The 27,052-nt window shown below is 48.4% G+C and overlaps 2 protein-coding genes across 4 annotated transcripts in view; one reads left to right on the forward strand and one right to left on the reverse strand.

Moving 5' to 3' along the window:
- The first annotated feature begins 11,055 nt into the window (after window positions 1–11,055).
- LOC144132838 (ipis-1-like) lies at window positions 11,056–21,270 on the forward strand. The gene is made up of 5 exons (XM_077665521.1): window positions 11,056–11,389; window positions 13,530–13,908; window positions 14,476–14,787; window positions 15,367–15,623; window positions 20,916–21,270. The coding sequence occupies exons 1-5, from the start codon at window positions 11,085–11,087 to the stop codon at window positions 21,268–21,270; spliced, it is 1,608 nt and encodes a 535-aa protein (XP_077521647.1). The 5' UTR covers window positions 11,056–11,084.
- The window catches only part of Coq6 (ubiquinone biosynthesis protein COQ6, mitochondrial), a 34,431-nt gene continuing 28,588 nt past the window's right edge, over window positions 21,210–27,052 (reverse strand). Inside the window, exon 14 of one of the 3 annotated variants that reach the window (XM_077665524.1) lies at window positions 21,210–21,277. The gene's annotated coding sequence lies outside the window, so the exon portion shown is untranslated. Of the gene's footprint in view, window positions 21,278–21,946; window positions 22,090–26,705; window positions 26,786–27,052 lie in introns of those variants that run through there. The other 2 variants (XM_077665523.1, XM_077665522.1) reach the window with 2 other exon arrangements.

Raw genomic sequence — 27,052 nt, forward strand, 5'->3', positions numbered from 1 at the left:
AATAGGCGGGCAAGTTCGGGAGAAGGGTTGGAACTGCATTAGGGGCAAGCTTTGCAGTCCCCTTCGGGTATCTGGCTTCCTTTCCATCTATAACGTGGACATAATCCCTCAAAATGAGGTGCGGTTCAAAGTGGAGTTCGCAAACTGCGCAATCGGGGCCAAGCGGCCTGTCAAGCCTGCGCAGATGGACTATTACCTGCAATAATTTGATAACAGTGTCTTACAATTTTTCGATTTTTAAAATATTTCCAATGATGCGCTGCTTACAAGCGTCCATCACATAATTAGCCGCGTGATCAACCACGCAATCTCAATTCGCGGGCGACGCGCCACTATGCGCCCGGCCATGAAGGAAAAAAAAAGTTAAGGGCAGTTATCAAGGGGTGTTATTGTAATTACCGACATATCTGGAACCTTTAATCACTGCAAGTAATTGAAAAAATCACATCTTAAGAAATGATAGGTTAAAAAGACACAGGCATCACGCAGTGTCTTTTGTGTTCTCAGCTTCGTTTTACATGAGTTTCTTTTTTTTTCATCATAATGGGAGCCAGCGCGTTTAAGCGAAAATGTGGAGAGGGTTGTGGCGCACTGTTGCTACCGCTTCGTCTCTACGGTCATTTCGTGCGCATGGCAGGCGACTGCTCTCCCGCTCTGGCACACACCCACCCTCAGCTGCATTAGCTCACGCCTTTAAGGAACAAGCACTAATTCCTTAACCTAAAGGGGGCAATTTAAACTCGAACCATGTTATCAGATCATACGATCGGACCAAGATATCTCATTATGTCACAAAATGTCATAGTCGTAACTTGGAATCTCAGTGCGCTGTAGGCAGAGTGCTTGCTCACCTCACCTGTGCTGCCACCAAAGCGCTAGGCTGGACCTCGGAAAGGCCGTCTTGCACGTGTTTTGACCACGAATTCTACCCTGTGAGCCAACGTACGTTTAAAAAATGTAGATACCATCATCGATTACGGTCCCAGGTATAAATATTGTCTGAGAGCCCTCCTCCCTCTCTTCCTTTCTTTAACAGCGTAAAGAGACCGGTCAGAATCTGGTATCTACTAACAAGTAGAAGACAGTATATTGGCAAGCAGCCAGGAACACTGTCGTCAACCAACGCTCACCTAACCACGGTCGTTCTTCGATGACGCCTCCCGACTTGAAACGTTGGCTTCGAAGTTGGCAACAAGGCGGGTTGAGATGGTATACGTGATGACTGCAGCCAAGAAGATAAATCGGGGAACCAGACCGGGTTCAGGAAGCGGCAAGGCATGGGTAGTCGTAGTTTTCTTCTTCGTACTCAATCGGATCAATGGTGATGATGATAAGAAACTTTTTCAGAGAAAAAGAAAGGTTCATTTGATAGTTGATTTTATTAGAGATCCTTTGTGATTAGTGCCGTTATACTAAGTCTTTATGCTGCTCTAAGGCTTGTTTTATGCCTTATCTAAAATGAGCTGAAAAGAGAGGAAACAATGTTAGATGTCCCTGTCCCGCATCGTGAAATTTTGTGTTGACCCTGTCATTAGGAGCGATATAAGAACATGTCCATCCAGTGAGTGATGATGTTGGCCGATTAGTTATGTTCAGTTTATTCTCTCCGGTGCGCTAAACACGCGTTTAAAGCGGTCTATGTTTCCGCATCGACAGCAGCTGAGGGAACATTCCTTGTTTATGCGACCTCGGCGCCGTTGTGACGTTCCCACCTGTCGGTGGTCAGCCACAGAATATACGGGTCCTGCTGAAGCGAGCAGAAATGAGTCAACAAGGCGGTAACCCGGCAAAACAATATTTATTCTTCTCTGCCTTAAGGCGAAACTGGTGGTCCGCTCACCGCTGGCTTTCAGGAGCCTCTGGTTGTAGGTCCGGCAGATCGGGGCTCCACTCCAATCGTCTCTCGTAGGCGGGCCGCGGCTGCTTCGGCTCTCCCGGGGTCTGCCTCTCTTCCCAGCGTCTCTCGTCTGGCGGTGCTGTGACGGGTCGAGGCCACAGGACTCTTGGGCGTTTCGGCTGGCTGTCAGTTTGCTACGGACGCTGAGGTCCGGCTTCGCTGACTATAGACCAGCGCGATCTTGCGTCCGTTCGCCTCGCCCGTCTCTGTTCGACTTCTTTCCTTTGTCTCCCTGCCCCCGCCGCGTCTCTCCGGAGATTCCCTTTCTCTCTCTCTCTCTCTCTCTCTCTCTCTGGGTAATCTTCGCCCAACGGTTTTTCCTCGTCACTGCTCACACAGCCGATCAAATCCACCCGCCAAACTTCTAGGAATCCGCGGCTGTTACGACGGGAAGGCCGATGGCGCCGTTGGGGATGGGTCGAAGGGGATCAGGTGTCCCTCGGAGGGCGACGCTTGTCTGCAGTCAGTCCGTCCGGTGCCAGCCGCCGACCTCCTCCGCCACCTCGAGCCATTACGCAGCCCGTCGTGTCCGCTGCTAGTAAGGTCGCCTGTCGGCCTGCACACACAAACGCACAAACGAACCCGTCTTCGCGCGCCGGTGGGGCGGGGGGGGGGGGGGGGGGGGAGCACGGCGCAAACCGCAGGGAAGACTGCGGTTGAGTAGGGCACCGCGAGCAGCCTCTCCTCTTTAGCCGTCTGGCGGTCTTTGCACATCTGTGTTCTGCATCGCCCGCCGCATTCCCCACCACCGTCTTCGCCGACATGTCTAGGCCGATAAATTTGAAGGCAGGGAAAATGTCTTGGGCACTGGTCGCCGGGTTAGTTCTTTTCAGCAATGCCGGGGCCTCCCGTATGCGGCCATTCCCAACCCCCTCTTCTTACAAAGAAATTTTCTACGAAAATTTTGCATTCACGTCACTCTCACAGCACACTGTTCGTAACAAAGTTCTCCACTCCATCTTTCATAGCACCACTTTATGAACGGGCCAGTAACTCCATCAGGCAGATCAAATTAATATATCCAAACAAAACAACAAATCCAGGTCCGCTCTTATTGTAAATCACCAGTCATTCACGCATGACAGCTCAGAGACAAAATTTTCCTACTAAGACGAGAATGTGTAGCCAGTCAGTCATTCTCATTGTTAAATGGTCGCAGCAACTCACAGACTCCCCTTACGTCATGCTGCCCACGAAAATGTTACGTAAAATTAGGAGGTGGTCCATGCAATTCTTTCACCCTCGGCGTCTTTCTCCACTGGCAGTTTCTACAGTGTTCTGCCACATCCTGTCTCAGTCCATGCCAGAAATAGCCTTCGCTAACTACCCGACGGGTCTTTTGAAAGCCTAAATGTACTCCGCCTTCCATACCACGGCATAACCTCACAACTTCTCATTTGCAAAGGGACAACAGCTCTGTCTGCGGCCCCGTGCGCTTTGTCTCTGTAACGGAGTATACCACAGAGTCGAAATGATAAAAACCCGACTCTTTCCCTTCTGAGCTGTTGCACACGTTTATCAATTTTAGGACAGATGGATCTTTCCTTTGCTCCTTGTACAGGCGGGTTCGCTCAATCGCAGGGGGAACATCGATTACTCTGGCGTCCGCCGCGCTGCTGAGCGCGTCTGCATGGCGATTGGTCTCCCTTGCCTCGCGCAGCCCTTCCGCTTTGCCCGCGCATAGACTCACTACCGCTTCTGAACGCCCTCGCTCGTGATGGCCGTCAGTAGAGGCTCTATTTCTTTCCTCAAGAGCTTCACAGCTGCCCTCGCCTTCCTCCGTACGCCGTTCATAACAGGCCGTGTGCTCTGGAATGCGTCCGCGCGATACCTGACGCAGACGACACTAACGTGAGGTATGCCCGAACCTGCCGCACGAGAAGCACGCGCCTGATTCGACGCTTCGATTGAATTTTCCCGTCTGCCTAGGTGGAGGCTCTTCACGTATCCGAGTGCTCTTTACGAGCAGCTTCTCCAGCCGATCTAGACGTTCACTAAGCTCACTCATCTCTTCCCCGCTTTCTACACGTCGGACAATAGCGGTGTTCGTGCGGGTCACTTCCTCTAACAGCTCTTCTCTAGACGCTACCTCCACCGCCTCTTCGAATGTCTTGGGATCATTTCACAGAGCAAATCTCCTCACCGGATCGCGGAGCCCATTAAGAAAAATAGAGGTCAGCTGTTCCTTAAGGATTTCGCGTCTCACTTCGCTTTTCGACGCCTCATCGCCATCAACGTCCCCGAAGGCCTCCACCCCGAGCTTACGCAGTCGGCTCGCGAACGAGCGCACACTCTCACCAGCGTTCTGCCTTGCGCTTACAAACTTCTCAAACTTCCTGTACGCCGGCTCAGTATCAAATCGCTTCAGCGCGAGTGCTTTAAACGATCTATACGAAGTCACGCCGGCCACCCCCTCATCCAACTACGCAAAGTCTAGAGCCGCCCCGACCATCTTACACCGCGCCATCCCGATTAACTGTTTCTCCTGCCATCCGCCCAGATTACCAACCTGCTCTAAAATTTGAAGAAAATCCCTTAATTTGGGACCGTTGTCGCCCCCCGTGAACGATGGAATCACAGCTCCCAACAGCATCTGATCTGCTCCTATCACCCCTTCGTGAAGACTCGGTGATCCCTGTAGCGACATGTTGGCCCCTTTCTCCTCGGGTACGAGGGTGAATGGTCTCGCACCACAACTCCAGCAAAATCCCACCGCCGCCACAACTTGTGACGTTCCCACCTGTCGGGGGTCAGTCACAGAATCTACGGGTCCTGCTGAAGCGAGGAGAAATGAGTCAACACGGCGGTAACCCGGCAAAACAATATTTATTCTTCTCTGCCTGAAGGCGAAACTGGTGGTCCGCTCACCGCTGGCTTTCAGGAGCCTCTGGTTGTAGGACCGGCAGATCGGGGCTCCACTCCAATCGTCTCGTGTCGGCGGGCCGCGGCTGCTTCGGCTCTCCCGGGGTCTGCCTCTCTTCCCGGCGTCTCTCGGCTGGCGGTGCTGTGACGGGTAGAGGCCACGGGACTCTTGGGCGTTTCGCCTGGCTGTCAGTTTGCTACGGACGCTGAGGTCCGGCTTCGCTGACTATAGACCAGCGCGATCTTGTGTCCGTTCGCCTCGCCCGTCTCTGCTCGACTTCTTTCCTTTGTCTCCCTGCCCCCGCCGCGTCTCTCCGGAGATTCCCTTTCTCTCTCTCTCTCTCTCTCTCTCTCTCTCTGGGTAATCTTCGCCCAACGGTTTTTCGTCGTCGCTGCTCACACAGCCGACCAAAGCCACCCGCCAAACTTCTAGGAATCCGCGGCTGTTACGACGGGAAGGCCGATGGCGCCGTTGGGGATGGGTCGAAGGGGATCAGGTGTCCCTCGGAGGGCGACACTTCTCTGCAGTCAGTCCGTCCGGTGCCAGCCGCCGACTTCCTCCGCCACCTCCAGCCATTACGCAGCCCGTCGTGTCCGCTGCTAGTAAGGTCGCCTGTCGGCCTGCACACACAAACGCACAAACGAACCCGTCTTCGCGCGCCGGTGGGGGGGGGGGGGGGGGGGGGGGCGGAGCACGGCGCAAACCGCAGGGAAGACTGCGGTTGAGTAGGGCACCGCGCGCAGCCTCCACTCTTTAGCCGTCTGGCGGTCTTTGCACATCTGTGTTCTGCATCGCCCGCCGCATTCCCCACCACCGTCTTCGCCGACATGTCTGGGCCGATAAATTTGAAGGCAGGGAAAATGTCTTGGGCACTGGTCGCCTGGTTAGTTCTTTTCAGCAATGCCGGGGCCTCCCGTATGCGGCCCTTCACATCGTAACACAATAGAATGCAACTCCCTGCCATCATTTCATTTCTAATTTTTTTACCCTAAGAGCCCTTTCGGGCATTATATAGGGGTGGGGGGGGATACAATTGAACAACATTGGAGGTGACAGAACGCAGGACAACTTAACACACTATGATGATTGGCTGGAATGCCAGTCACTGATCGGTTCGATTAAAAGATGACACTCTTGACGTCACAAGTTTCCTCTTTTCCTTCTTCTACACCTCTTTATTCGTGACTAGTTATTGAACCCGGATAAACCGACACTATCTTCAAAACGGCACCCCTACGCAGAGCCGTGGACGAAGTCCGCATCACAACGAGGGCAAAGCTCGGGTTAATTTCTGACGTTTCCATATGTTCGAGCAAGAAAGCTGCAGTGCTGACGAGAAGCAATGGGTGCTGCTGGCGCTGGTAGCTCAGATTGGCTACAGCATGACCAATATTGAAATGCATGCACACGCCTGGCGCCCCATCGTAGCAAGACTCCTCATTCTTAACTTGTTGCATGGGCGGTGTGGGAGACAGAGGGCGGAGCGTTGGGCGGAATGCAGCTTGCGGAGCTATGCAGCATTCCCATGAACGTGGGACGCTGGGACGGAGGCTCTACGGTGATTTGGTACCTCGTAGACACGTACTATCGTGCGCGCCTGGCAAAGGACAGGGTTAATTGGAGAGACATGGGATAGGCCTTTGCCCTGCAGTGGGCATATCGGATTGGATTCGATTGGATTTTGGGGCTTATCCCTTTATAACGGGCGGACCTTACACCAAAGTCCTAGGCTGATGATGATGATGATGGACAAGATATATATATATATATATATATATATATATATATATATATATATATATATATATATATATGCATCCGTAATGTCAGGACAGGCGCCGCTCATCTGACAGTGGGTGCAGTCTGGCGACCGAGTGATGTTGCATGCAGGGTAATTTTTTTAGCCTTTACATATTTGTATTTAAAAATCTCTAGGAGATACGTCGGTGCGGTCTGTTGAGATGGTTTGTTTGCACAGGCGGACATTATTTGGCTCATATAGATCAATAATTAAAAGAATAAAATGAAATTACTTATTGAACCTTTTTACTTTCTTTAGGGGCAAGGTTATAATCTTTTGTTGACAGCGGTTAAAAAAAACACGGACAGAAGACATAGAAGACGACGTCACAGGCGCTGAACTTCAACTTTATTAAGAAACACCAAAACACTGCATATATACCCAAGGACACAGGCACCGACAAGCAGCGAAAATTTTATGCACTCGTGCCAACAGAAATGATACGACAAGTAGTGGTAAAATGACAATGGTTAAAAACCAAAGAATAGAACAGGACAGGATAAAACCAGAACAAGATGAGACAAAAAAAATTACCAAGTCATTTAAAAAAGAAAAACCGCCGACTCATGAAATAGTGGTGCGGTTTGACTAAAATAATTTACAAGAAGGGGCCCGATAACTTTGAACCAAAACATACATACCAACAGAGATCAAACGTGGTGAAAAATGGGAAAGGCGTAGTGGGAAGAAAAAAAAACATGCAATGAAAACACTTAGTGATCAGGCACGCAAACGAAAATTTAACAAAACAAATGAAGCCAACAATTAACGCAGCTAAACACGGAAGATCAAGTGCGCTAGATAAATTAAAGGATAACAAAACGGGGATGAGCAAGAAAGGTGAAGCCAACAACAACAAAAAAAAGAAAACCACCAACTAGCCCGACAACTTGTCCTATTCAAGGTTATATTGCGGAATTTAGGGCCATCAGCATTGAAGGTTAGCCCTGTTTTTAAATTTTCTTTGTTGTTCGAAATAACCAAAGTCAAAAATAAGCATCTGAAAGCCCGTTGAGTTGGCTTTCCTGTGTTGCAGATTAATAAAAGTGGCGCTTCCCGCGATTCTTATGTATCAGATACAGGTTCACTTCCTTATATGTTATGATCTAGAATATAAATTGATTTTGTCGTAGGTATCACGCGAAGCGACACCATTTAATGACTAGGTAACGCGGAAAAGTAACTAAACAAGCTTTAAAATGTGTATTTTTGATGTTTGATATTTCGAGTCAGATTACCGAAAAGAACATTTAAAATTGGACTCACTTTCAATGTTGAAGTCCATCAGTTTCGCAATATAACCTTGTCCCCTAAAATCAAAGATAAAAAGTTTCTTTTTACCTAACCTGAGTTAACTTATAGTCTGATTATTGATTAATAAAACGTACATATTACCCGTCTGGCTGTACAATCTATAGATCAACCGACCACAGCGACTTATCGCTTACAGATTTAAAATAAATATCCGTAATGGTTAAAAAAAATCGCTCTGTATGTGTTCTGAGTATTTCATCAGCCACATCGGAGTGAATCTACAAAAAATAGCATAGGTTAATGTCAGAAATACGCATGCAGTTCATGCGTAGTTTTTAAGCTTTGGAAAAAAATAGGCGATGTCAAGGACATGAAAAATTGCCGACCAACCAGCCTATTGTCCGTTACCTGCAAGGCATTTACTAAGGTGACCGCTAATAGAGTCGGGACAACCGCAGACTTCAGTCAACCAACTGATCAGGCAGGCTTTCGTAAAAGGTACTCGACAATAGAAGAGATTCACACTATCAATCAGGTGATAAAGAAATGCGCAGAATCTAACCGACCCCATGTATATCCTTCATAGATTACGAGAAACGTTTCAGATTACGACAAACGTTGCATTCTGAGAAACGTTTCAGCCAATCATATCACTTCATTCCCGTCTGCACGGGATGTGGTTTCAAACTACTGCGCACCAGTGACCACTGCCTGTCTGAACCTGTTTCTTCTACCAACTAAGAGAACCTGAATGGCTCGCACAGTGGCAGGGCGAGGCCAAATTAAACATCAACTCGCAGAAGGAACAGTGTTTGTCCAAAGAACTTGAGCGGAATTCCTTATGTTGGAGGATTATTCATGGAGAGGCCTTTGCCCTGCAGTGGGCGTAGTCAGGCTTACAATGATGATGATGAGAGATACGATATATTCGGAAACGATTATGGAAACGAGCTAAAGCGCAAATAGCGGACAGCAGCAGTTCTGAACTAAGTTTTCACAAGCTGATTGTTCGAGGCTAGGCCACCTAGGACAAAGAAAAAGATTAAGTTCCGGTCCTAAAGAAGTGAAACCCTGCTAATAAAAGGGCCCCTGGCTCACACAAACTAACAGCTGTTATACAGTTCAGAACTGTTGTGAACAAACTATAGACGAATGTGCGGTCCTCACTGAACCATTGAAGGCTGACATCGTGTCTTAATCTGAATCGTGGCTAAACCTGTCTGATAGTGATAATTTCCGTAAAGTGATAGTCAAAGATCGTCATAGCGAAAGTGATAGTTTCCTATGCAGTTTACCGCTTATCGAAACGATAGGCTACATATGGGTGGAAGAGTGCATCCAACTGCAAGTGCCCCGTTTGCAGCAGTCTCTGTAAATTTCCACTATAACGGTGTTACGGAAAGTAATGACCCGTACTTAGTTCACTTAGCGTATACGAAATCACTCCTACCGCAAGCGGAGGCCAATACCCAGTCTCAGCGTGGTGGTGGTGAGGGTGGGAGGGGGTGTTAATGTGAAAGCTTGCATTTCTGGACGCAAGCTCTTACCGCACCCTGCCATATTTCTTTGCTGAGGACCGGTTTTTACGATCGTGGCAAGTGACGCATTTAAGAGGCGCAATTTCGATCGTTCAACAGTGCAGTACCCCAATTTCTTCTTTCGCTTCCTAAATAGGGAAAACAGCAAATGGTTTACGAACTGTTAATTTCGCGCAGTTCCATATCCCTCAACGTTACAGTAATTCTGCGGCTGGCGGCTAGCCGCGCAGCTTAATTTTGAAACGACGAACTCTATCAGCGGCACGTCATCGCGCAGCTGCCTTCAAGTTGAACTGCTCTTTAAAGTTCACAGATCATGGGTTTAGCGACATCGTTGATTTGTATCATGACTCACTGCTTAAAAATAACCCACTCTCGATCCTGGCGCACCATATGTTCCCGGATGTAAAATCAGACGGATGTACACGCTGAATATCAGTTCGAAAGATTCCTGGGAGACCCTGCTGCGTAGTTCGGGCCCTGAGCTCCAGATCCGTCTCGTCCGACTAGCTGAAGAGGCCGCCGGGACACAAGACCTCCCGGCTAAAAACCTAAAGCGAAGCCTCTCGGTCCTAGTGCCGAGGGGGGTGGGGGAATGCAATTTTTGTTGAAAAATAAAAGTTCTTTCCTCGTTAAGAATCCCTGGTGACATGTGTAATTCGCACACCTAGAAACGGGATATATGTATCTATTGCAGGCTTGCGAGGAGACGGCGATGAAATTAGGTTTTTCCGTTAGTATTTCGTGCCATATAAACGTTTTACCGAGTTGTACGACTCATTCTTATATGTCAGTATGATTGCGTGCTATGGACACGACGAAGACAATGTTCGCTCATCTCTTACATCTCTTGTCTAGCCCTGGTACGTGTATGGTACCGAAACGGGAGTTCAATAGCCTCCCCGGGTCTCCTTAAACCTCTCTTGGGATGGGCACTTCCATTGCCTTTCAACGCTTTGTGTGAGCAAATCCCCCAAGAAAAAAAGTGTATAAGAGCTGTATCTTACCGGACGGGGCAGAAGCGCGGAGGCTAACGGAAAGGGTTCAGCTTAAGGACAACGCAGCGAGCTATAGAAAGAAAAAAATGATAGGTGTAACGTTAAGAGACCGGAAGCGGGCAGAGTGGGCGAGGAAATAAACACGGGTTACTGAATCCTATTCAAAATCAAGAAGAAGAAATGGGCTTGGGCAGGGCGTGTAATGTAGGATAACCGATGGTCCTTATGGGTGACGCAGTGTATTCCAAAAGAAGGCAAGCGTAGCAGGGAGCGGCAGAAAGGTGGGCGAATGAGATTAATAAGTTTGCGGGGACACGGTGGCCGCAGCTGGCAAAAGGCAGGGTTAATTGGAGAGACATAGACTTTGCCCTGCAGTGCGCATAGTCAGGCTGATTGTGACCATCATCATCATAACCATCAAGCAGCGGAATCTGTAGCAAAGTGGGCCAGCCATATATAATCACAATCGTCAGCGTTATAATCGCCTTCATTAAGGAGCACTGCGCCTTTCAGAGAACGAAACCTTGTCGCAGAGACTGGCGCCTGGCGCAGGTTGGTTGGTTGGTTGGTGCGGGTACCAGAAGAGGCCTCGAGGCGAACGTGACCCGAGGAACTAAGCGAATTCGGCTGCGGCACACGCACGTGCCACGCGTGAGGAGAGAAGGAAAAGGAAGAACATATCTCGCCGCCCGCCTGGACGCGCAGAATCAAGAAGCTCCCGCAAGCAGTAAAGATGCGTGGCCGCGGCTCCCTGTCCAGCCCCACGGTGGACGGCGACTCTTCGGACTCGGGCGAGGAGTACGTCCCACAGGCGTCGTCTCGCCGCCGGCACCGACGGCGTTCGCGACACGCCTCCACCTCGACTCGCGGCAGCGGTGGCTTGTCGATGAACCTTTCCAGCCTCTCCTCGTCTATGACATCGGTGACGTCGGCAGGCACGCAGGTGTCCCGGATGGATCGCGTCGGCGGCTTGGGCCGCTCGGACGACGACCTCTCCTCGGAACTGGACAGCTCCGAGATGGACGCCGATACCAAGAGGTAAAGCGAGCATACACTTAAGACCACAGTTAACCGTTAGACGTGCACAAACGAACTTCCTAGTAGTTGCGGTTGCAAAAGTGCAGTTGAAGTATCGCTGGGCAGTTACGAATTCGTAACGCGAATGGCCCAGATGCCTTGTGATCGCAAAGAAATGAAAGTATATTTGAGCTGACTTTAATACTAGAGTGCACGGGTGTAACATATTGAAGCGGTGGTCAACCGGTTAGCGCATCCGCCACGTATTCAGGAGGTGCGGGAAGAGCTGGTCTCGTATATCGGAGCTGCATTTCTTTATTTTTACGGTAGGGCACACTAAGATCTTACTTGTGGCTGCTGAGCACGCAAATGGGAGATGAATTTTCACCGGTGCGCTATGGGGTCAGCTATGCGGGCGGCGCTCCGTAGGACATTCCCACCGCGCCATGACATTTCAGCGACAATCACCGAAGCTCATCTACATCGTGTTCCCCCCAGTGATCTCGAAGGATTGGAGACACGTTAGAGTTCATAAATCAGCATGGATCCTCGTACCACTTGACCGCCCAACGGAGGCCCCGGAGCACCCGTCTTGCATTCTAAGAGCTGTGGCCGATAAGTGATGTCTGTGGGCTGCCCGAGTGTGTGCAGCCGGTGTGTGGCTGCCACACCCGGCGGCCGGCTTGCAGACACGACCGATGCCACATTTCTGAGCAACGACTTAATAACCGCTAACGACTTCAGCTAGCGGAACATTTATGTAACCATAAATATCTGGTTACGCCCGCTGACACCACAAAAGCTTGCCTATAAATCAGTCAGCCATTTCCCGGATGGTGGTGGTGAAAGACTTATTACTTAGAAAGAGAGTTTTGGTGTCAGACGAGCCCGCTATATGGTCGGTATCCTTAGTCCGGGACACCGTACGACAAGGTCCCGTCTCGCGCCCGCTTTACCAGGGCTTCGGGACTCTAGTGTGGAGCTGTTGAGGAGGACAGTCTCTCATGCCTCGCGGGTAGGGATAGGGGAAGGTGAGGATTCTGAGTACATGCCCACACCATGTGAAAGACATCGCACGCCTCTCCACAATGCGGGACAACGCCCATCTATGTTGCGGTCAAAGTGTTTGACTACGGCAGGACAGAGAATAGTTCCAGTCTGCAGGTGCCGCATAGTTCGCTCCTCCGCCTTACCGAGCCCCTTGGCAGGGGCCAGGTAGAGGTGGCTGTCGCAGTAATGGATTAAGATTTCGCGGAACCGCAGACGCTGTTCAGCTTCTGAGCCCAGAGAGCTAGGGTGAGGAGCCCGGTACGTAAGCGCTCAGGCGGTCGCATCAGCAGGCTCATTGGCTCGTAGACCCTGATGGCTAGGATCCCAGATTGTTTGTCTAAGTTGGATCGGCGGCAGCCCGTGTTAGCATTTGGGAGGCAAGAGGTGATATTTCCCCTGCAAAATAGTGTACACCGGCCCGGCGAGAGTCTGTGAGAACCGTTCTCGATTTTGGATCCGCGGCCAGCCCCGGCCGAACAAGTTTACTGACATCACTTGAACGCGTCGTGCTGAGAGGCCCAAACACAGTGACGTCATGAGTGACAGCACACTTAAGCATCCCCAGAGTTCTTTAACCTTATTATTTTTGTTGTTGCTGGTCGCTGTACTGTTCCGATTTTAATAAGACGGACGCTTTTGTGACCTCAAAAGTTTGGAGCCCAAAGGAAGTTTTGTATGAATTCTTGGCGAGCTTCGTAACCTGTGAAGTAAGAAACACAACCTTCTAGACATAGTTGTGGAAAAAGTGGGGATCAGACCCTGCAGCACTTTTCCTCCCTTTTGACCTAGTACTGCTGCCTTCATGGTAGACTTTAACCCTTAATAAGCAGATTATTTAGAAGGCTGCTTACAGTCGTTATTGACAATTAAGTTTGCCTCCAGAAGAAGTAGCAATTTTCTACAACGAACTATGCATCTTCGTCTAACAAGGGGCGGACTCAACTATAGTAGGAAAAAGTAGATGTTATTAAACACGTGTTCTGTTAGTTTCAATTATTTGAGACGATTCATTTTAATACATACGATATTTTGGTGAACAGCAGTGATACACTGCAGCGAGCCTAGCCTCTCCTACGAAGTGAAAGGCATCGCCTGAAATCCGCGGCCGCAGGCTCCGCGAGCCGTCGTTCAGCATGGTGCCTGAGATGAGCGGCTGCCTGCTCCAGCTGGCCGTGGACGTGTGCCGCAAGTTGCGCGAGGGCGGCGACACGCGCAACGTGCTCCTCTCCCCGTTCATGGTGGCCAGCTCGCTGGTGATGCTGCTGCACGGCTGCGAGTCTCGCAGCGCCACCGCCGAAGCCCTGGGCCGCGCGCTGCACGTGCACTGGGCCCCGCTGCGCATGGCCCGCGCCTTCGACCGCCACGCGCATGCGCTGTTCGCGCCCTTCCGAAGACCGAAGCTGCGCGTGCAGCGCTTCTCCTACACCTGCTTCATGGCGCTCTTCTACGACCACAGCGTCCAGCTCACCAGCTCATACCTCCAGATGCAGGTACTGCCTTATGCGAGGCCGTGTGTGTGCCTCTCCCGGTGCCAGTTTGATCTACTGTGGTGAAAAAGATTCTGCAAAGTTGCAGTCTGGTGTCTTGGGAGGTTTTATTGAATGGCGTCTGTCCCGTTTCCAGCAAGCTCCTAAGCTTTTTCAGATGAAGGTAACGGATTTTAGGGCTTTAGAACTGCAAACTAGGAGTACCCAAAAGGTCTTCGGTTAGTCTATCCTTGCGTTTCAACCGAGTGGCAATACAAGAGGTTACAGGACCCTCAGCTCGCTTACACCAAAAGAACAACAAACACTTTGGGTAGCCAAATAGAACACAGAACTCATAACAACCGCTCCGTTTCATCAATTCTCATTTGAGGGTTTCATATATCGGTATGGTGATGGTATTGTCGCGTTCGGCTCTGGTGGGCTTGTGGAGTAGCCCTGTTCGCGCACAGCCCCCTGGAGGTTTTTGCGCATGCCCAGTGGCGTGAAGCACATGCGGAGCAAGGTGCAGTGCAGGTGCCGGGAACTATATGAAGTACGGTCAGGCCTTTTATTTTCACCACTGCCCTGCAGGAGCGGCTGTCGTACATGTTGGACCGGCGCGACTTCGCGCACAGCGCCGAGCAGTGCCGCCTGTCCATGGACGCCATGGCTCGAGCGGTCTCCTCCTTCTCGTTCAAGGCCGGCCAGGAGATCTTCCCTCCCGGATCGGTGGACGAGAAGAGCTTGCTGGTGCTCCTGTCCACCATCCGGCTCGAAGGCACGTGGCGCCACTCCTTCCAGCCGGCCTGGGGAGACTTCCACGAGACGCCCGAGGCCGCCATCACCATACGCATGATGCGCCAGAAGGGATCCTTCCGCATGTTCCGCTGCTCGGAACTGGAGGTTGGCGCGGCCCACTTCTCTTTCCCTGCTTTTTTCTGCCCGCTTGCTTGCGTGCCATTATAGTATTTGTTTTATTTCACTGGATACGACTGTCACCTTCGACGTACCCGAGGTAATTTAGCGGAGCGGGGAGTCCTTCCTTCTTTCGGACTCACCTACTTTATGTCACCTTCGACAAAGCCCGTTGTGCCATTGGCGGTGCGGGCTGGGCAACATTATTTTTCTTTCTTTTTCTCTGCCCACACTAATATATGTCACCTTCGACGGTATTCATACGAGACAGATTAGGCACAAGGATCTGGAGTTACACATTTGAGGGAATTCGTGCGATGGGTCTAAAACCTAAAAAGTAAGAGTATTGCTTTTCAAAGGGAAGCAGAATGGAGGTCGGAATATCGCCATTGGATATGCTTCTTTGTTTCCGCTTACTGTGTGGCGCCGTCCACTTGGTGAACGCGTGAATAAACGTCTCATGCACATCGTTGGAGCTCAGACTCGGCGATGGCCAAATAACACCTCGATACACTGCGCGATGGTCGCGAGGAGCGCTGGTTTAATCCACACGTGTCGACGACGCAGGTGACGGCGCTGGAGCTGCCATACGAGAACCGCGACGTGTCGCTGGTGATCCTACTGCCGGTGCGCGTCGACGGGCTTGCGTCGCTGGAGAAGCGCGCCACGGCGGCGCGGCTGCTGCACTGCGTGGCCATGCTGGAAGAACGCCAAGGGGTCACCGTGTGCATGCCGAGGCTCAAGCTGCACCGCGTCACCGACCTCTCGCCTGTGCTGCGTGCCCTGGGGCTTGGGGTGCTCTTCACCGACGAGGCCAGGTTCAGGTGCGCCTTGTTGGGCTAAGCCTAAACTAAACCGTTACATGAGGAGCCAGATGGAACTAAAGAGAAGAGGAAGCTGCAGGTCTCCTGACCTTCATCCTCTGGCAATCCGTTAGAGCGGGCATTGAATGTGTACAAATTGTATGTGTACATTACGGAAAGCCTCCGCTACACAGCTCAAGTTTGGAACATTCCAATTAGCCAGCAGGTACACGAGGCTGTTTCGGGTCATTATTTTTTACATTGGTGACTGCGCCAGCGTTTTCTTCAAACAGTCCATCATATTATCACTACGGGGTGTTTCTCCTAAGAGTTTATACAATTATTAAAAATAGGCCTCTTAAGTTAGAACAGCGGTTTTTTCGGCATAGCATTCTCAGCGGCATAGTACATCAGAATAACTTACATGTGCTAGCTAGCAGGCTGGTTAACCAATACAGAATAGTTAGGTTGCTGTTAGGCTTCTGAATTATAGAGACGCGTGTAGCCCACCGTAGTAATATCCAAATCAGTTTTTAGAATTTAGAAAACGCGGTTACCCTCGGCACTGTGGCCCAATAAATTTTGGCTGTTTCGACGAGTTACATGCAGTGGAAAGGTTGCCTTGCCTGCGAGCTTCTCGAAAGCGCATGTATCTTGGCGCGATATAGCCAAAATTTGTTGGGGCACCACTCCGAGGGCAACCGCATTTTCTAAATTCTAAAAGCTGATATGGATATTACTTACAGCGGGCTATATTACCCGTCTCTCAATAATTAGAGCCTAACAGCAAGTTAAAAGTTTACTCAGGATAGTTAACTAGCATGCTAGTTAGCAGGTCTCAGCTGTATTCTGATGTACTATAGACCAGAATCCAGAACCGCTCTCGGGCGCGGCCATTTTCCGCCGACTGGCGCGCTGCGGTGCGGGCGTTTCACTGGGGACTGCGGCTCTGCGGCAGCTCCGCGGCCGCGCCTGCATATAGCCGTGAACTACTTTCCTGCGGGCGCTATAAAAACCTTACCCAACATATTTCCACAGCGTGGTTATATTGCAGGATGCCTGCGTTATCAAAAGGATAAAAATTGATAACATTTAGTTCGGTATTCACGTTCATTTTTCCGGCGCTTAGCACGCGCTCGCATCGCTACCGTCTTGGTGCTCCATCGCAGAAAAACTTTTTTGGTCAGTGTCAAGCATTATGTGCACAACTAGCATGCAATTTCAGCTCTAATACGCTCTTAACCCTTCCCGCCGGCCATAAAGCACCCACCACAATTAGGGCTTTCTTCTCGCCAGCTACATCAGCATTTATTGTTGTGAGCTCAACTGAGTGGCAGGGCTAACAGAAAACAGTTTTAGTCATGGTTTATGCTATCTGGCGCATAAAAAAGAATTTTGAATCAATATTGAAAGATTGATTCAATATCAGCAGAGAGGCCAGCTTTCACTAATCCTGCGGCTTGAAGTGGCGTTTATTTTATTCGCAAGCTCTCGGCGCGTGTGACAGCGTCACTAGCCGCTTGGCCAAGTGTCACAGAATGTAATAAAATCATGCATATATTGCTGTGATTCAAGCAGGTACCAAAAGCAGAGAGATACTACGGTCAGCCCTTTACCCCGCCGATCCCTCTGTGATACATGTGGAAATTTGGTAGCGGTCGTGCTTACATCCCCGTGCACGAAATGTGTTTAACGGGAACAATAGCAAGCTCAGCGCACGGATATCGAAGACGTACTGCTGATCGAAAACACGCGCTTCGCCTGGACAACCTTCGGTCTGCAGCTGGCCGATCCTGTTACAGCTTGCACATTACTGCACCATCGAGTCAAATGAATACATATACATCCTGATGCATAAAATTATCATAGATGGTAGCGCACGTAAAAGACGGTAACACGATACGCCAGCGCAAAATGTGCTTTTAAGTACCTGTTTCGAATCGGCACCCTACGTGGTCGACTACCCTCGGATATGTGTGTAACAGTGTGTGACAGATAACCGTAGAACGGCCTGCAGAACTCTGAGTAGTGATGCACAGCACACACGCACAAACGTTAGGTGAGAGCGCATCAGCTACGGAAGCGAAGAACACGTAAACACGCATTCTACCCCGCCCACAGTCCAACGTGCCTCGTGTGCCGAGATGGCGACTGGTGTCGAGAGTAGGAGCGCTCCGGCAGCCTACGCGCGAGGGTAAAATAATCTGGTCTATACTCCACTGAAAATGCTATGCCGAAAAAAGCACCCTTTTAACTCAAAACGCCTGTTTTTAAAAAATTGTGTAAAATCTTAGGAGAAATGCCCTGTTTAAATATGCATCCGAATTTAGGAACATACGTGGATGGGCAGATCTTCAAAATGGATTCTCACAATCAGCCAGCACGCATGACAACCGGATTTCTCGCTAGGAAAATGATGGCAGGTTTTTTGTGCCCTCTGTACCTCTTGTTGATGAAACAAGGTTGCCTAACGGCACGCTTCGATATCCCTTTCAGCTGCTGTAAATTTGTAATAGCGATACCGTCAAGGGAGAATTTCTCCCTAGTAAAGTGAATTGGCTTCGTTAGTCATTACTCAGGGCCAGCGTCCATATCCCTACTACCGAGTTTATTATCCAGGTGGGGCGAGAGTAGGGCTTCTTCAGGATGTTTCTTTTGTCCTCTTGTGATTCTCAAGGGTTCGTTCTGTGTCGTCCTTGAATTGGCGAATTCTCATGGAATTGTAAAGGCATGGCTTGTTCGGCCAGTCGTAGCAGGGTATTTCTTCTCTTGTGAACACTCTTCATTCCCGCTTGATTGTTCTGTGAACTCTCATGGTGAGGACAGAGTAGAGGAAGATGCCTACGAGATAACACTATCACTCTCACTCATTCATCCCCAGAGGACAGTAGAAAGTACAGGATTTCAGAACGCTGGGAATGTGTAAATAGAATAGGGTGTGAGTAGAATAGGGTATGGAAAGGGATGATTTTCTTAGATGACATCCTAGCTGAAGTTATGACCGAGCAAAATGGCTTGGGCTGGGCTTGATATGCTTTGAACTTGCCGTCTCAGAATGAGAGATTTTGCGCCAAGAGAAGAATGTGGCTGTAGTAGAATGTGGATATAGTAAACATAAATAAGAGTTCAGTTCATTATGTATGCTGACGACAGCACAATGCTGATCTCTGGTTCCAATATTCAACATATGATAATAAAATGTAATCGAATGCTTGAACAGTTGTCTGCTTGGTCAAAGCAAAATCGAATAAAGATAAACCCATCTAACACAAAAGCAGCTACGTTTCATTCTAAAAATAAACCAGTTTTAGCGAGTGAAGTTATCATGTTAGAAGGTCAGGTAGTCGATATTGTCGATCATCATAAAATTCTCGGAGTTCATTTTTCTTCAACATTAAGCTGGGACGTGCACATAAATAACCTTTCCATAAAATTTAGGAGGGTAGATGTGTAGGCCAGTTGGTGAGACATGAAGGAACTAGACACCGCAGCGGACAAGGGACAGAGAAAGAAGACGACACAGGGCGGTACTTGCAACTAAAATTTTATTTGAAACTTCATGGCTTTATAAAGACAGAGGCACGTGTGATCCTACAATCAAGAAAAAAGGGGGAATGAAAAGCAACAGATAACAAGACCTAACTGACAACAATACACATGAAAGATATGCGAGTCACAATCTACAGAAATCAGACTTTAAAACGTTATGCAATGCTCATCATGCGAGTCACAATCTACAGATATCAGAAGTGTTAAAAAAAAACAACTGTGGACCGCGTGTGGAAGCATGAAAACCACAAGACAAAGGAAGAAAAGAACATCAAAAGGAAACAGCCCAACCTGTTACCTGTCAAGGAAACCCAGTTCTTTTTGGAGGATGGAAACCGAAGGCGAACTAACGCATTCATCCGGTTGCGAGCGCAAGATGGCAATGGCCTCCATAATCTCTCTCTCAAGCTGCCCCTTCCTTCTTCCAACAATCTGGGTATGGCTGAACTGAGGCCAACAACCCCGACACTTGCGGCAATGAACAGGCAGATTTTAGTTGCAAGTAGCACCCTGTGTCGTCTTCTTTCTCTGTCCCGTGTCCGCTGCGGTGTCTAGTTCCTTCATTTCCATAAAACTTTCCTCCATCGCTGGTGTAGTATCACGCTGTCGTAGGTTGCTTCCATTATCAGTCAAGCTTCAAATATATAATGTTCTCTTTAACTCTCACTTAACATGCTGTTCTTTAGTTTGGAGCACAACCATGAGATCTAATTTAAGCAAGCTTGCAGTTATTCAGAAGACAATTGTCTGTTGCATCGCAAATATTGCACCTATGTCATCTTGTAAAGAATTCTTTTCCTCCCTTAACATTATTCCCATAGATAACCTATATGACTTTCGTTTATTACAGGCAGCCTGCTACTCCTCCCCACAAATAAAAAGCACTATAGCTTTGTTGGTGTCTTTAAAACAACGCATTACAAATTCAAACATAAACACAAGAAACACAGACAAATGGGCAATCCCACGCTTTCTCACTTTTATAAACAGCAGTCTTTGACCCATAACCTTCCTGTTGCGCTCAACAAATACTATTCTATTCATGAATACAGTGTCAAGCAGCTGCATTCCTATTTTGCTAATATATGATTTCTACTGCTATTTTTGTTCTGTTAGCGATATTTCATATTGAATTGCACATTGATGTTATAACTCTTTTGTTGTTTTGCTTTGTGTGAGATCTCTTTTTTGTGATACGCATCATGTATGCTAAATGCTGTGTGTATGCTATGGAAATAGTATAGATCAGCTTCATTTGTGAACTTTTTGGGTGAATGTTTGTTAATCTCTTTTTGTAAACACATGCTACTGCCATGTATTGGATATCCTGGGCCTAGTCAAGCTCATAGCTTTTAGCTCAGGAGACCTTTCCAATTTCTGGAAAAAATAAAATATGTATATGTATGTAAGCCGTCTCGTTGCCGTGGCGCCGTTCACTCGATGCCGCATCGCCGTGCTTGTCAAAAAGATCAAACCAAACATTCGTGGCAGTGGCAGAAAAGGAAAAGTCCCTTTATCCTGCTCCTCAAGCCATACATCACACGAACAAACAATACCCGATCACATGACTCTGGGCTGCTGCCTACTGGCACTTGCCTTTCCTGGAATGCCACCAGTGTGAATGAGCATTGCCAGCACAGACAGCAACAGTCCTAGCCAAGTGGCGGCGTCAGGATATCTGCTGAGATGCCATGGCTAGTGCTGGCACACAAGGGGTATCTTGGTCCAGTAAAACATGGCTTACGGTACTCTGCGCATACACAGGTACCTGAGCAAGGCGGAGGGCGTGCACCTGTCTTCCGTTCGCCACGTGGCCGTGTTGCACGTCAACAGCAAGGGGGCCAGTCAGAGCGAAGACGACCGTGCAGCAGCCCGCAGGCGGTCCAGCATAGGGGCAGCCTCAGCTGTGATGTCACCACCGAGCACCACGGCAAGCAGCAGCGTGGAGTCTCCGCTGCCGCTTGACTGGTCCTTTGCAGACGTGGAGAGCGGCACCGACGAGCCGTCCTCAGCGCAGTTCATGGTCGACCGGCCATTCATGTTACTCGTACTTAAACGCAGGCCCGACATCGTCCTCCTGCTGGGATCGGTCAAAAAGCTCACCCCACCCAAGCTCTGAAAGGAAACTGGGGGGAGGGAGGCAGTTTCATAAATGGCGGTAACGCCTTCTTCGCCACCCACTAGCATGAAATATGGTGCATAATATATTTCAGCAAAACATATTGCGAGAATGATTGGTTCACGATGATTCGGATGAAAAGAAATTCAATGTGCACGACGGGGTGGGCGCTGACTCTCAAGCCTCTAAGATCAGGAATGCCAGAGGAAAGGCAAATTTTCTGGATTTATTTTCATACAGACACCTCAAGTAGTTCTTCGTGATATAACTCTTTGGGTCACGTGCATCGCATGAGCACGCTGTTTATGGTAGCGAAAGAGCATGCAGCTGTGCATGCGTGGCGTGTGCAGAACACAGCATGCAATGATCCTTGCAGATGCGCATGAAACATCTTTGTGTAGCCTGTTAACGTAGTCCGATGTGAGCGGATGGCAGGATGGCAGTGTAAAGGAAATAGATTTGGATTACCGGCCAACCCATTTCAATAAAGCATCAATCACACAGCCACGCTCTTTGCACTGTGCCTATTGCTTCTCTACAGAGTGCACACATCAGACTTATATTTGAATATTTGAACCAGCCATACTCTACAGCCATCCCGGTAATGACAACTTCATGCCATGATCTGCACATGATTTTATTTATTCAGAATACACCTCAAGGGCCCAAGATATAGGGTATTACATGCGGGATAACAGTACAACATTTAAGCAGTATATGAACATATCAGTAAATTATTTTGTCGATTTAACTTTTGAAATGCAGTGGACTGGAGTGGAGCACGGCAGCACGGGGAAGATCATTCCAGTCTCTTGCAGTCTGAATGAAAAGTGAGAAAATATGCGCAGTAGTATGGGTAGGCGGCTAATAAACACTTTTGTTCTGGCTGACACGTTGCAAAATCCAGTGAGGGGCAGGATGACAGAGCTGGATAGTTGTGAATGATAAAAATTATGAAGAAGAAAGTCGAAAAATCTACGTCGAACTAGAAGTAACAGGTTAGCTTGAGACTTTAGATGAGATACACTAGTAAAATAGCTGTAGTCAAAGTAAAGAAAGCGAGCAGCTTGATTTTGTACCGTTTAGAGGGTTTGCAAGGTATGATTGGTGCGGATACCAAATAGCGCATGTGTAATTCTGGTCGAACGAGGGTTACGTATGGATGAGCATGCAGAGAAGCACTGCTCTTTCTACCAGACATGACACATGTCTTAGCATGCCCCCTGTCAGCGTGTTGGTCCTACAAATACATCCAGCGACCATTTTCAGCCAGAGCTGCTGCTGCAAAAAAAAGCTACTGAGAATGTCATTATATGCTTAACTACCGTAAAAACCGGACTATAGGTCAGACCGGAATATAGGTCGACCCCCTAACTAACCAATTTTAAAAATGAAAAAGATCTTTTTCAATGGGAAAAGTACCGAAAGACATCCTTACTTTGAAACAAATGCGACTCGAGAGGTTGCACAATGGTGACAGTATTTAATTTCATTTAAATGCTGCTTGTATGTACACCCGGCAAATTTTTTAACAATATCGCGCACCAATCGGCCCGCGTTTGTTTCTGGCACAGGCAAGTACGGCGCCGTAGAGCAAAGCCCTCCTCTTCATGAATCGCCGCAATCAGGATGGCGAGCCTTTGAATTGCGCCCTCGTGAGTCTAGAGGCACGCGCGATCTCTGCCGCTTTCACGCGGATGCATTCGGCAGTCACAGGCAGCGATCTTGCTCGCAGCGCAACGTTTCCTTCCTATTCTCGATACACTACGGTCTGCCCACGAAATGATGTTTTCTTCTGGTTGCTGCAAGTTGTAATACGCAGCTTCTGCCTCTGCCAGTACTGAATGCGCTTTTCGGATACTCCAAATTCGCGCTGTGCCGCCAGGATCCCGTGAGCTTCCTCGTACTCAATCGTGTTTTTCTTGAAGGCAACGGTAAATTGCCGCTAGCTTCCGCTACAGTGCTCTAGAATATGGGTAGTGGGTTCAGGGAGCAGCCAGCGGTGAGGCGACTTGTGTCGACGATACCAGATGGCGCCACCAGAGCATGGGCTGTATGAAATGCGGCGCGCCGCGCCTTGGATGCGCGCTGTGCATAGAATCGTCTTGAAATAAGCAAGGCTCTGTCTTTTAAAACAGGTCCTACAAATAGGTGAAGCTGTACACAGATATTGTCGGCGAATAAAGAAAATTAGATGTAGTAGTAGCCAACAGCCGATAGCGCGGTGGTGCGGACGAGCGGCCCCGTTAATGCTTCGCAACGCTGATCGTGCTCTTTTGCAGGTACGGCTCCCATATTTCAACGTTAGTGCATACTAGTATTATCGCCACCCATAGGAAAGGCTGAGTACAGGGAGAGGAGCAAACATTCTATCGATCATCGGGGTTATCCAGCGGCCAACTCGAAGCTGTCTGCAAACGTGGCCGAGTGTACTCCAGCTTGAGCCATCGGAAGTGTTTTAGTAGAGGGGCGGGGCAACAAGATTTTGGAATAAAAATAACGCTTTACTTAGAGACCGTTGTGTGTACAGCGTACTATATGTGAATGCGATAATTTTAAGTGTGGTATGCATGCCTCTGTTTTGTAAAAAGGAAAGGAACGCCGACCAAAGGTTGTTGTTAAAAAAGACGTTCTGGCTTCCCTATGGAGGCCTTGATAACTCTGATCAAGGCTTCCGTAGGGAAGCCGAAAAGTCTTTTTTTCTAACAACCTTTGGTCGGCGTTCCTTTCCTTTTTACATGAATCTTCTACCTGACCGGACGAGTTTTCGTCGAACTTTAGATTTCATGCCCCTGTTTTAATTGTTGTTTTGATGCATGCATTTTTTTCATCAAAACGAAGGGTCAATTGCCGCCGATGTATAAACGCTGATGAATGCAAGACAAGATAAAATAACTTTTATAAAACAAAGCACTCCTTTATTGCAGCGCTCCAACTATGCACAGTGTGAGACATATTATTGATTTTCTCAAAGGAATGCCGTGTTTTCTTGTTTGCACAGTACATTTAGCCGCGCGACTATGAGCACTTATTTGCCCATCTTAGCATGAAGCTTCTTTTTCCTGCGAGCTTCTCGCGACTCATTGATTGATTTAACATAAAAATGCAGCCTTGTCAAAACATAAAACTTGAGAATGCTGACTGTGAGCGCTTCTGAGTGCTGGCTGCACCCTACACCACATGAAATCTGAGATTTTCCCAGCACCATAACATCTACTATGCTGTTACTGCACAGCTTTTCCTGACTAAAAAAAGTTATGAAAAGGTTTTCCAGCCTTCTCACCATCAAAAAAAGCACACGAGACGGGTAGAGCAACCCTCCTTTGTCACAAATTGCAGTAAACTCACTGCAAACTCTCTGGCTCCACGCATTGATTTTCGCCCATTCTTAGCTTGCAGTACACAGTACCACTGTAATCAGGTATGCGATGGCAGCTCCAGTATTCTGAAGGAACATCCAGTTTAGAAAAATCGTCCGGCACCGATGCTTCGTCAACTTCACAAGGGTCTTGGTCGTTCGCCAACACGCTACTCTCCAGTGTCAATGCCCGGACACCTCGATTCCTTGTTAACGTCGGAAGCATTACTTTGTGGTCTTTTCGCTTCATTAGGATATGTACTTGTGCTTTTCCTCTTTCTAGGTGGTCTCTGTAGCGGTGTTTTCTTTGACAGATAGCTCGGCAGCAAAGTTGGCACCGCATCAGGTAAAAGTTCCGGCTTTCCACGCGGGATGCGGACTTCTTTGCCGTCAATGATGTGTATAAAGTCCCTCACAATGCATGATGGCTTGAAATGTAGCTCACACATACAGCAGTTTTCGTCCAAAACCTTATCTTTTCGATGAAGGTTGCGTTCCCACTGCCTCCGTCGGTTCTCATCCTTTGGCACAGCGAAGAGCGACGGCTGATCGCCTTTCGTCCACTGGTATCCCGTTTTGCACCCGGGAGCAAAACAATGCCGTTGACGCCGACGATTTGGCATGACCGTAGTCTTAACGCCGCGAACTCACAAAGAGGAAAAATGCACCGCACAAAAAGCAACAAACAGCTGCAGGCAACTTGGCGGGACTGCTAGCCGCGCGCGCGGGCGCGCCGAGCCTACAGCCCACGCTACAACAGCGCCACCGCTTACATCCGGGACCTGTCGACACTCGCCGCCTCACTGCATCGCATGGAGCGCGCCGGCTCCTGAACCCACTACCCATATTCTAGAGCACTGTACTTCCGCTTTGCATCTACTGAAACGCAAAATGGCGGCACTGCTGCTGATGGCGATGGTGATGGAGGCTGTTGACTTCAGCCACCCATTGTTGCAAGACTTCCGTATTTTTTCCGCCAATGACCGGTATATAAGACGGGGGTCGACTTTTCACCATGGTTTTTTGAAAAAAAGTTCGACCTATATTCCGGTTTTTACGGTAAATCATGCACAAAGTAGTCACATTTGCATATCATCACCAACACTTGTGTGCAGAAATCTTGCAAGCATTTTATTTATAGTTGAAATGCCCCCATAACATTGCTTTTTACTATGCGCAGCCCAAGCGGTTCAGTTTAGAAGCAAATACAGTAGAATCTCTCTGATACGAATCTCACGAGGTCGCAAGAAAGTTCGCATTCGAAATTTTGTATTATCCAAACTAACAAAATTCGTTTGTAGAAGCATAAAAAATGCATGCACACAGATCTGTTTATGGTTGACTGTATTTATTCACTGCTGTGCGGCCACAGCTCGCTACTCATGGTGCGTACTGTGCGATTAGTGATTGTGACTTTGGCGATGTGCGGGCAGCGCCTAGTGCTCGAGGGTGCAGTTGCGGCTCATGCATTCGTATCATCCGTAGAGGTGAAGGAGAGACTTCGGAACGTCCGAAATACCACACATCGCACACAATGCACTCTGGCCGGGGAATTTTGCAAATACGTAGCATCTCAAAATTCTTCTAAACTGTGTCTGTAGTGTGTTGTAAGCACATTTAAGTCTTGGTGAGCCTGCTACTTATTGCAGTTCACTACAGAAGGAAGAGACAGCTATGGCGCTGCTGGCAAGCTATCCACCATACAATATGTTCTGTAAAAAAAGAAAAAACTTTACTCAATAACTATAGGCTTACAAGCAATGTGTTTGTCTCCAGCCGAAGAGCTGCACAAACCAACAAAAGGGAAAAGCTCTTTCCATGACATATATGTATACACAAATTATAACAGCCACCAAAACTTCAAATTCGAAAATAACATTCAATGAGAAATTGTCACATCTGTTTGGCAATGCCCACATTTCTTAGTCATACCCTTCCAGGGATGAAATGGCAGCATGAATAAATATGAAATTCAAAGCATTGCTTATGATAATACTTGCGTACATTTCCCCACTACTGAAAAATGATTTCATGAGTAGTGCATCTAAAGACATCAATGAAAAATCACACGACCAGATTTGCAGCACCACCATGTTTTATTCAAGGCCTACAACACGGTGAAAAACAGTTCCCAATAAATTTGGGGATGAGATCATTCTGGAAGAAAAAATATGACAGGATTTAAATCTCTCTTGTGAGGCTGCAAGTGTAAGCTGCTTCAATATTTACCAGTAACAGCTGCCAACAGAGTCAATCCTGCTAAAAGCTCAATTTTTGCTCTAAGCAAAGACAAACTCTAATACATTTGCTCCCACTTCCTAATTACTCTACTGTTATTACAGGAAAGCAGCCATATTTGCTATCTCCCGTTTAAATGCAGCCCAAGCTCATTGCAATAAGGCACACATCTAGGTAATTCTGTGT

The sequence above is a fragment of the Amblyomma americanum genome, chromosome 5 (genome assembly GCF_052857255.1).
Source record: "Amblyomma americanum isolate KBUSLIRL-KWMA chromosome 5, ASM5285725v1, whole genome shotgun sequence".
Taxonomy (NCBI): Eukaryota; Metazoa; Arthropoda; class Arachnida; order Ixodida; family Ixodidae; genus Amblyomma; species Amblyomma americanum.

Bases quoted from the DNA above. Each gene is read 5' to 3' on its own strand.
- LOC144132838 (XM_077665521.1), top strand. From the start codon at position 11,085: ATGCGTGGCCGCGGCTCCCTGTCCAGCCCCACGGTGGACGGCGACTCT. The intron at 11,390-13,529 runs GTAAAGCGAGCA...CCGCGGCCGCAG, and splicing joins ATGGACGCCGATACCAAGAG to GCTCCGCGAGCCGTCGTTCA. The intron at 14,788-15,366 runs GTTGGCGCGGCC...TCGACGACGCAG, and splicing joins TCCGCTGCTCGGAACTGGAG to GTGACGGCGCTGGAGCTGCC.